The sequence below is a fragment of the Pan paniscus genome, chromosome 21, assembly GCF_029289425.2.
Source record: "Pan paniscus chromosome 21, NHGRI_mPanPan1-v2.0_pri, whole genome shotgun sequence".
In the NCBI taxonomy this organism is placed as follows: domain Eukaryota; kingdom Metazoa; phylum Chordata; class Mammalia; order Primates; family Hominidae; genus Pan; species Pan paniscus.
This window is the reverse complement of record NC_073270.2, coordinates 43,038,985-43,050,283: the sequence shown is the minus strand read 5'-3', so window position 1 is coordinate 43,050,283 and position 11,299 is coordinate 43,038,985. Positions and strand designations below refer to the sequence as shown.

Sequence of the window (11,299 nt, the reverse complement as noted above, 5' to 3'; positions counted from 1 at the left end):
TCTCACAAGTTTTAAGAGGATCCCTCTGGCTGCTGTTTTGAGAACAGACTACCAGTGAGGAGGCTGCTGCAATATCCAGGTGAGATAAGGATAGTGAAGTGGTGAGATAGTATCATTCTGGATTTTTAAGGTTGAGTGTCAAGGAGATACTTCAGGGTCAGAAGTGGAGTATGACAGAGAGAGGGAAGTTAAGAATAACTTCAAGGTTTTTGGCCCAAGCAACTGGAAGAATTAAGATGTTGTTTAAGACACAGAGAAGTGAAAGATATTCCAATGTGTTCATGGATTGGAAGAATTAATATTTCTAAAATGTCCATATTACCCAAAGCAACCTACAGATGAAATGTAATCCCTATCAAAATTCCAATGGTATTTTTCACAGAAATAAAAAAGAAAATCCCAAAATTCATATGACCCACAAGAGACCTCACATAACCAGAGCAATCTTGAGAAAGAACAAAGCTGGAGGCATCACACTTCCTGATTTCAAATTATATTACAAAGCTCTAGTAATCAAAACAATATGGTACTGACATAAAAACAATAGTTCAATTGAAAAGAACAAAGAGCCTGGAAATAGACCCAAGCATATATGGTCAACTAATCTTTGACAAGGGCACTAAGAATACACAAAAGGGGAAAGATAACCTCTTCAATAAATGGTGTTGGGCTGGGCACAGTGGCTCAAGCCTGTAATCTTAGACATTTGGGAAGGTGAGGCAGGAGGATCACTTAAGCCCAGGAGTTCAAGACCAGCCTAGGCAACATACTGGGACTCTGTCTCTACAAAAAATAAAAAAATAGCTGGGTGTGGTGGTGTGCACCTGCAGTCCCAGCTACTTGGGAGGCTGAGGCAGGAAGATCGCTTGAGTCTTTGGCTACAATGAGCCATAATTGTGCCATTGCACTCCAGCCTGGGCAATAGAGAGATTCTGTCTCAAAAAAAAAAAAAAATAAATGGTGCTTGGAAAACTAGATAGCCACTTACAAAATAATGAAATTGAACCCTTATACTATATATAAAAATCATCTCAAAATAGATTAAACACTTAAATATAAAATCTGAAATTTTAAAACTCCTAGCAGAAAACAGGGGAAAAGCTTTTTAAAATCATACATATGTAATTTAATTTTTTTTTTTTTTTTTTTTTTTTTTTGCAGAGATGGTGTCTCACTATGTTCTCACTATGTTGCCCAGGCTCGTCTCAAACTCCGGGCCTCAAATGTCTTCCCAGCTAGGCCTCTCAAAATGCTGGGATTATAAGTGTGAGCCACCACACCCAGCCGGGAAAAAGCATTTTGACATTGGCCTTGGCAACAATTTTTTGGATATGGCAACTAAAGCACAGGCAACAAACACAAAAATAAAAAAAATAGGACTGCATCAAACTAAAAAGTTTCTGCACAGCAAAGGAAACAATCAACAAAATGAAAAGGCCATCTACAGAATGGAAGAAAATGTTTGCAAATCATATATATGATAGGGTATTAATATCCAAAATATATAAGAAACTCATACAACTCCATAGCAAAAAAACAACCCAACGAACCCAATTTTTTAAACGGTCAAAGGACCTAAATAGACAGTTTTCCAAAGAAAACATACTAATGGTCAGCAGGTCTATGGAAGGGTTATCAACATCACTAAATATGCAAATCAAAACCGGGAGATATCACCTCACACCTATTAGAGGGGCTATTATTTTAAAAACAAAAGGTAACTGTTGGCAAAGATGTTTAGAAATTGGAACCTGGTACTCTACTGGTGGGAATGTAAATTGGTACAGCCATTATAGAAAATGGTGTGGAGGCTCCTCAAAAAATAATAATAAAAAAAGAACTACCAAATGATCCAACAATCCCACTTCTGGGTATTTATCCAAAGGAAATTAAATCAGTATCTCAAAGAAATGCTACATTCCTATGTTTATTGCAGCATTATTCATAATAGATAAGATACAGAAACAACCTATATGTTCATCAACTGATGAATGGATAAAGGAAATGTGGTGTACATACAATGGAATATTATTAAGCCTTAACAACAAAAAAAAAAAGGAGCCCGGGCGTGGTGGCTCATGCCTGTAATCCCAGCACTTTGGGAGGCCGAGGTGGGTGGATCACGAGGTCAGGAGATAGAGACCATCTTGGCTAACACAGTGAAACCCCGTCTCTACTAAAAATACAAAAAATTAGCCAGGCGTGGTGGTGGGAGCCTGTAGTCCCAGCTAATCGGGAGGCTGAGGTAAAAGAATGGCATGAACCTGGGAAGCGGAGCTTGCAGTGAGCCGAGATCGGGCCACTGCACTCCAGCCTGGGCGACAGAGCAAGACTCTGCCTCAAAAAAAACAAAAAACAAAAAACACAAAACGGAAATCCAGGCTAGGCACAGTGGCTCACGCCTATAACCCCAGAGGCCGGGGCGGGCAGGTCACGATGTCAGGAGTTCGAGACCAGTCTGGCCAACATGGTGAAACCCTGTCTCTACTAAAAATACAAAAATTAGCCGGGCATGGTGGCGAGTGCCTGTAGTCCCAGATACTCAGGAGGCTGAGGCAGGAGAATCACTTGAACCCAGGAGGTGGAGGTTGCAGTGAGCCGAGATCGTACCACTGCACTCCAGCCTGGGTGACAGAGCGAGACTCCATCTCAAAAAAAAAAAAAACAGAAAAGAAAAAAAAAAAAAAAGAAATTCTGCCATTTGCAACAACATGAATGGACCTGTGAAATAAGCCAGACACAGAGCGAGAAATATTGCATGATCTCATTTATATGTAGAATCTAAAATAGTCAAAAACCTACAAAATCAGAGAGTAGAATGGAGGTTGCTAAGGACTGGGAGTAGTGGGTGACGGGGAGCTGTTGGTTAAGGGGCACAAAGTTTCAGTTATGCAAGATGAAAACGTGCTGGAGATCTAATGTATAGCACGGTGACTATAGACAATGATACTGTGCTATAGTCATCCCTGGGTATCTGCCTGGGATTTGTTTCAGGACCCCCGCAGACATCAAAATCCACACATATTCAAGTCTCGAGGTGGGCCCTGTGAAACCCACCTCTAGGAGAAGTTAGTCCTCCATATATGTGGATTTCGCATCCCACAAACACTATTTTTGATCTGCCTTTGGTTGTAGATGTGGATGTGGATATGAAGGAATTGTATTTACTGAAAAAAAGCTGCGTATAAGTGGACCACACAGTTCAAACCCATGTTGCTCAAGGGTCAACCGCATATACTTGAAATTTTCTAAGATCCTAAGTGTTCTCACCCCCACGCCCCACCTCCCGACACACACACATATAACTATGTGAGGTGATGGATATTTTAATTAGCTTGATTGTGGTGATTATTTCACAACATATACGTATATCAAATCAGCAAGTTGTATACTTTAAATAGATACTTTGTTTTTCTTAAGATGCTCTTTAAGATAGGGAAGATCACGAAAAGAGCAGGCTTGGGGCTGCTGGTGAGATCAGGAATGTGCTTTGAGATGCCTGTTGTGTATTCAGATGGAGATAATGAGTAGGAAGTCAGATATGTGAGTCTGGAGCTCAGGAGTAGGGCTGGAGAGATCCGTCTGGGAGACATCAGCATGTGAGTGGTGTGATGGTTAATTTTATATGTCAACTTGACTAGGCCACAGGACGAGCAGGTATCTGATTAAATAGTATTTCTGGGTGTGTCTGTGTTCCGGAAGAGATTAGCGTTTGAATCTGTGGACTGAGTAAAGCGGGTGGGCCTCATCCATTTAAGGGCCTGAACAGAACAAAAAGATAGAGGAAGGTTGGACTCACCCTCCCGCTGTCTGACTGCATGAGCTGGGACATTTGTCTTCTCTCAGCACTCCAGGTTCTCAGGCCTTCAGACTCAGACAGAATCTACACCATCGGCCCCTTACCGGCTTTCTTGGGTTTCCAGCTTGCAGGCAGATCGTGGGACTTCTCGGCCTCCATAATCACTGGAGACAATATCTTATAAGAAGTCTCGCTGAGTACGGTGGTTCATGCCTGTAATCCCAGCACTTTGGGAGGCCAAGGCAGGTGGATCACTTGTGGCCAGGAGTTCGAGACCAGCCTGGCCAACATGGCGAAACCCCATCTCTACTAAAAATACAAAAACTAGCTGTGCGTGGTGGCACGTGCCTGTAATCCCAGCTACTTGGGAGGCTGAGGCAGGAGAATCGCTTGAACCCGGGAGGCGGAGGCTGCAGGGAGCTGAGATCGCGCCACTGCACTCCAACCTGGGTGACAAAGCAAGACTCCATCTCAAAAAAAACAAACTTTTAAAGTCTCCTTCTATGTTTCTCTGGAAAATCCTAATACGGGTGGTATTTAAAGCCACGAGCCTAGATGAGATCTTCAAAGAAGTATGTGCAGAGAGGAAGTCTAGGGACTGGAGCTTCTGTGTAACAGAGGATAGAGGACTAAGGACTGAAGCCTGGGCCCCTCTCAAGAGGAGGAACCAGTAATGCAGGAGGGAAATCGGGAGAGGATGGGTCCCGAAAACCAAGAGAACCAAATGCTGCAAACTCTGCCCACAGTACATGTGGAAGAAGGGTTTGGTGGAGCAGAGGATGACAGCCCTTGCTTTCTGAGGGCCATTCTCTGGCCCAGCCTTTAAGGGAGAGAATTTAAGGAAGTTGGATCTATTGAGGTAGCACTGCTCCCGGGAGCCAGAAGCTGTCTCTCCTCCACAAGCTGAAACAGGTCTGCACTACAGGCCTGGCCCCTGCTCTCCCAGCCTCATTTCCCTGTGGTCTCAAGTCCTGCTGAGCCTTTAAGACTCAGCTCCATCACTTCCACTCTGCCAGGTGGCTGCACCGACCCCTCGAGATTGAGCTGGGTGCCCCTGGGAACACCTGCTGCTCCTCTGTTGGAGAAACTCCCCACATCAAACCTGCTTACATGTCTGCGTCTCCCACTCAGCCAGGTGCACTCTGGGTTTCCGGGAAGGTTCCTTATTTCTGCATCCTCAGTTCCTAGCATGGTGCCTGGCATTGAAGCTCTCAGTGTTATGAAACAGAAACAATCCGCAGAAGCTCCTTCTCAAGCCAGTATCTAGCCAAGACTGGCCCTTCATTATGCACAATCCCCAGCCCCTGGACTTCCTCTCCTGAAACCTGAAGTGCTGGGAGATCTTGCCAAGCCCCTCTGCAGCAGAGCAGGACCCTCATAGCACCGTGCCTACCAACACTCGCTAAATACCTGTTAAATACCAAGGAATGTGCCGTGGGCTGGGTCTAAATCCCAGCTTGGACATTCTCAAAGTAGTCTGGACTTCAGTTTCCCATCTCCAAAACGGAGACGATAGCCGCTCATCTCTTAAGATCCTCATCAGTCCTGGCATTTGGGAAAGCTGTCTGGCAGGCTGTAAATGAGCTGGGCAAATCCGAGTTACCAAGAGGTCAGGGCTTTTCCTCAGCAGCTGATTCAGGGCAAGTGACTAGACCTGGCCAATGCCACGTAAGGCCTTTTACTGTATTGCACTTGGTTTTTCTCAAGCCACTTTGAAGACAAGCAGCATCTTCCTCAAAAGGAACCTGGGGAATGAGTGGGGCCTGGACCCAGTGGAAACACACCCATGGCCATTCACAAGTGTTTCCAGTGACTAAGGGCCACACGAAGCACTTAGCCGGATCCTTCCTGAAAACTTCTTCCAGAATGGCTCAGCCTGCAGAACTGCTCTTACCAAAGCCACCCTATTCTGGCCATCCTCACCCCCACTGTCCCACTTCTCTGGGGGGCAAGCCTTTCCCTCATCCCCGGGGCAGGGCCCTAGGCTTCCCCTCTCCCTCAGCAGAAGACAACACAGGCAGGCTCTGAAGCATGCATGTCAGTTTATTCACCATACTTCCCTCAGGAACCCTCTCACTGGTCAGGGAATGAAAGAATTGAAGGGATGGGGGATGTACAGGTAGAAGTAAAAGGCACACCTTGAACGTGCTATGATGGGTTGAAAAGAGGTTGGTCTGAAATTGACGAGCCTCCCATTTCAGAGGCTCAGGAAGTTTGTGCCCAGGAAATATGCACGCCTTCAGCCAAATCCCCTGCACCTGATGGAGCAGAAGCAGGCACTGCCTACCCTGGCCTGGCTGTCTGCTGGCTCTCACGCCAGGCATTTTCTGGGCCTGGCTGTCGCAGCTAGTGGAATCACTAACGCTGCATGTCCATGGCATCTTGGCCTAAACAAACAGGTGAGGCCTGGCTCTGTCTACACAGCAGCAACAAAGGTGACTGATCAGCAGGAGATCTGTAGTGCACAAATAATGGGAGAGGGTGTGCTTGTCAGCATTAGACAATGACTCCAAAATGTAGTGTAAACCCACAAGGAGGGGGCAACTCAAGGAGGGACACATGACTAAGTAAGAAAATGTGACTCTGTGAGCTGACCCGGCTTCTGAACAAACCTAATACAGTCTATGCTCACAGTGTGTTTCAGCCCCCTTGACTCTAAACCGTCACAGAAGCAGAAGGAAGAGGAAGTGGTGGATTGCCCAGCTGGAGCCTGGGGACTGTTACGACTGTCTAGATCTCTGCGGTCATAGGGCGTCACAGCCTCCTCAGACCCTGAGCCTGGAATGCGGGGGAACACAATGTAGATTCCCAGGAGGGCTGTCCCCAAGACCCTCTCCCTGCCCGCCCGGCTCCTCAGGCCTCCTCTTCTACCGCTTCTTCTTAGTCTCTTTCTTGGGCCTCTTGTTCACAGAAGGAACAGCAGCCTTGGGCTTCCTCGTCACCTCAGCACTTCTGGGCTCAGACGGTTCGGCCTCCTGTGAGGTGATAAAAAGGAGAGTCCTGCTTAGATGGATCAAGCCTGACGCCAGCAAAAGGAGATCACATCTGAAAGCAAAGAAGCATGCCACAGAAACACGAGAGATGGAAACCGTCATTCCCGGGACCTAGCACCCACACGGATGTGGGACTGCCCCGGAGCATCGTGGCTCTCAGTGAAGAATAAAGGAAGCCCCACGGGGAGGGAGCAGCTTGTGGGGTCTCAGACGCCCAGGTAGAACCTGGGATCCTTCCCTTTCCAGCCAACTGACCTTGTGTGAAACTCACTTCCCCTTTCTGTGTCTTGGTTTACTCACCTGTGAAATGGAAATAGCCACACCCGCCTTACAGGGCTGATGTGAGGAGGCAAAACTATGTGGAAAGCACCCAGGAAGTGTCAGCTGCACCCAGTGACTGGCCGATCACCTCGTGCCAGGGACTGGACAAAATGTGGGCGAGGAGCTGGCTGTGGGGCAGACCCACTGTGGCTTGCCCTCCTCTGGCTGCCATTCTTGTCCTCCCATTCAACCCACAGAATGCCAGGACTGGGAGGGGTGCAGAAGGCCAGCCGGCAGGTGGGCAGTCCCACACTGTGTTCTGCGGAGCCTGTCAGAGGTGCCTCTGTGGGGGAGGGCAGAGGCAGCCTCGGGGCAGAATTCCAGACTCCCTGGGCGACAGGAGCAGCTCTGATTTTCAATCTATTTCATACACTGTGATTTGTCCCTTGTAAGACTGAAATGAAACAAAGTTCTGCTGCTAAGGAACGAAAGGTTGAAACCCACAGATCTAGCCCTGGCGTTCACTGTGCTGATAAGGAAGGGAGACTCCAGGGAAGGGACACCGCTTGGCCCAGCCACTCAGGCTCATGTCAGAGAAGTATCTGGAATAGGCTCAGTGTGCTCCTATCTAGTGTCCTCTCCTCCTCTGGGTGATAACTTGCAGTGTGCCGTGGCCAGAAAGGACGGACGTCAGAGAGGCCGGGCTAGCCCAGAGAACGCCAACCACAGCCCACAGGCCTCGTCCAGGCCACAGACTTCATCTGGCCGGCAGTGTTTATTTAAAAATTTAAGCCAATTGGGAGATTTCCCATGAAATCTGGATTCCTAGGTTCTCTTGAAACTAACCATCCGGTGACAATGGCCCTGCATTCCCTCATGGCAGTGAGGGGCTGAGGAGGCGCTGCCCCTTTTCAGGTGCCGACCGTGGCCCCCACACCCTGCCGCCCCCAGCACTATGATTGGGAAATGTTTCTCAGTGCCCATGTTCTTTATAAGAAATGGGAAAATAAGAAGCAGACTAAGACTCCTGGGAGGGGGGACACTTCCAGATGAGAAAAATACCCCTCTGTGTTTCATTTCCCAACCCCGGCTTCCAGCTCACTTTACTCCCTGACCTTCCCTGCTTGCCCCATTGGACCGTGGCCCAAGCCTCAGCCCACCCTACAGAAGAGGAGGGCCCATGCAGGGAAGGGCAGTCCCTGCCTCGGATCTGATCCAGAGGCCTGTCAGCTCCCTCCTATCGGCCAACATCGTCTCCCATCAGCCAGGCGAGATAACCAGATATGAAGAGCCAGCCAGGTCCCAGGCCCCCAAGGAGTGATTGTCCCAAGATAACTGGAGGGCTTCCCCTCCCCAGCCAGGCCTCTCACTGCAGTGCTGGATTCCTTCGGCCTGCTGAGCCTCCTCCCACCAAAAATCAAAATGATCTGAAGGTCCCCCTACTCTGTTTATGTAACTTGGCCAAAACAAAACAAAACAAAATTTGCAAGGCCTGCCTGGATCTCTAGGAAGGAGTCTGCCTTCTGAGCTCAAGGTTGGGGGCTCCTCCAGTTTCAGTGGGGCTCAGTTCAGAGACCACAGGGACAGTGAGACCCAGTTGCCGCCCCAGTGCCTCCCTCACTCCACAGGCCCTGTCTCTAGAGCCTCAACCCTTCTGGCACCTCCCAGACCTCTCCCTTGATCCAGCTGTCTGCCAGACAATCAGGACTGGCGTCTCCAAGGCACCTCCAACTTAACTGTCCCAGACCCAGAAGGCCCGGCCCTCCTCCCACTGGTGGAGCAACCAGAGACCCGGTAACCTCACCCTCTCTCTGCTCCCCACTGTCCAGTGGGTCACCATGTCCTGCTGACATGACCCCCTCTACCTCTTGATTCTGCTACTCTCTCCAGCATCCAATTCCCCCTTCAGTTCCGCCCACAGCTAAGCAAAGTGCCTGCTGTCTCTGTCCATTCCTCATGCACCCACGAAAGGAACTATTCTAAAGTGCAGGTCTGACCACTGCACCTTCCACCTTAAAGCTTCCAGTGGCTGTCTCTGGAATGGCATCTAAGAAAGGCCACCTCTCCAGCCTCACATGGGCTCCTCTTCATCCCCCACACTGAGTCAGGCCCCAGAGCTTCCGCTGGTCACCTTCATCAACAGGAATACCTGTTTCCTTGGCCACCCGGCAAACTGCTCCCATGGTTTGGCCCTGTCCATGAATACACTCCTACTCACTGTCTAGCCTTCCTTCCCTGCTCCTCCTTCCAGCTGGGGGCAGCCCCTCCTCCCTCCTCGGGCCCCTAGGCACCCAGGAACCTTATAATGCCACCATTCTTTTTAAGACAGGGTCTCACTCTTTTGCCCAGGCTGGAGTGCAGTGGCTCGCTATTAGCTCATTGCAACCTCCGCCTTCCAGGTTCAAGTGATTCTCCCGCCTCAGCCTCCTGAGTAGCTAGAATTACAGGCACCCGCCACCACGCACAGCTAATTTTTTATATTTTTAGTAGAGATGGGGTTTTATCACGTTGGCCAAGCTGGTCTCAAACTCCTAACCTCCAGTGATCCACCCGCCTCAGCCTCCCACAGTGCTGGGATTACAGGCGTGAGCCACTGCGCCCAGCCCATAATGCCACTATTATTTTCCCATAGTTACATGTTTTCTTTGTTTTTTTTGAGATGGAGTCTCGCTCTGTCGCCCAGGCTGGAGTGCAGTGGCTCGATCTCGGCTCATTGCAAGTTCCGCCTCCTGGGTTCATGCCATTCTCCTGCCTCAGCCTCCCGAGTAGCTGGGACTACAGGCACCCGCTACTGGCTAATTTTTATATTTTTAGTAGAGACGGAGTTTCACCGTGTTAGCCAAGATGGTCTCGATCTCCTGACCTCGTGATCTGCCCGACTCGGCCTCCCAAAGTGCTGGGATTACAGGCGTGAGCCACCACGCCCGGCCAGTTACATGTTTTCATGTTAGTCTCCCCTATTAGCCCATGAGCACTTTGGGATAGCTTCAACTGTTGCTGAATCAATGAATGAGTGAATGAATGAATGAAATGAAAGAACAGCCAAGGTCTCCCAGTAACCATGAGAACTTCATTCTTGTTTATTCCCATGAAAATACAGCACTTAAAACTAGGCCTCACTTTTCCATGATCACAGAGGATATGAACAGACTTAAAACCGAATATACATACCCTGGCCTAAATTATGCCTTAAGCATAGCTGCCAATAATAACAACAGCTGGGCGTGGTGGCACATGCTTGTCCTCCCAGCTACTCGAGAGGTTGAGACAGGAGGATCACTAAAGCCCAAGAATTTGAGGCTGTAGTGCGCTATGACTGTGTCTGTAAATAGCTACTACACTCCAGCCTGGGCAACAGAGAGAGATTCCCTCTCTAAAAAACAAGAGACACAACAGCTGCTAATTATTTATTGTTTATAATATGCCAGACCCTGTGTTATGTGTCTGGACATGACGGCCTCACAAAGTGCCATAATGAGGCCCAATTTATAAACAAAGGAACAGACACTCAGGTCATATGACTTGCCTAAGGCCTTAGCTGGTGAGTAGCAGACCCAAGATTTGAAACTAACCTCTTCATGGGTACACGGTCCAGCCTCTCCCAGGTTTCCTGGGGCCCTCAGGGGTAGGAATAAGTTGAATCCGAGTTAACTATGAAATCTACTCTCTATTTAGCAGCCCCCAGAACCACAAGGTGCCTCTGGAATGGTAAGTACGCTCCTCTGAGAACCTATCTGTCAATGGGTCACCTACAACCCCTTGTTTGTGACTAAAGTCCCTACAGCAATCAGAAAAGTGGGTTTGTGCTCCAGATCACGCTTGATTTTTTACAGCTGAAGGCAGTCTTCTGTGGGTGTGTGTACATATTACAGTTATCGAGTCATCTGAATGCTTGATCTGTCTCCTCCTCACCCCAGACCTCCTCCTCTCTTCCCTACCTCAGCTTTTAGAGCCGTCACACACCCAGTTACCCAAGCTAGACACCTCCAAGTCATTTATGAGTTCTCAGCATCCAACCTGTCCCCAAGGTCTGTCCATTCCGCTTTCCAACGGGCTCTAGACCCAGCCAGTCCCCTCTGGACACACTCCACTGCCCAGCTCAGACCCAGGTCCCCTGCCGGCCCCACTGGTTGCATCTGCCTCCTACAGACTCTCCTGCCCGTGCCTCTACCTCCCTATGCTCATCAGAGTTTACTTTACATTCCTTTCAGAGTCGATTTTCCTAAAACAATGACAACAGGCCGGG

General features: G+C 48.8%; 1 protein-coding gene across 5 annotated transcripts in view; it reads right to left on the bottom strand.

Moving 5' to 3' along the window:
* Positions 1-5,822: 5,822 nt before the first annotated feature.
* Positions 5,823-11,299, bottom strand: part of MANBAL (mannosidase beta like) — a 28,417-nt gene continuing 22,940 nt past the window's right edge. For all 5 annotated transcript variants that reach the window (XM_014343038.4, XM_003831910.5, XM_055104544.1 and 2 more), the window contains one exon: positions 5,823-6,774. In XM_014343038.4, coding sequence (XP_014198524.1) covers positions 6,667-6,774 — 108 coding nt within the window. In that variant the 3' untranslated portion in view covers positions 5,823-6,666. The remainder of the gene's footprint in view (positions 6,775-11,299) is intronic.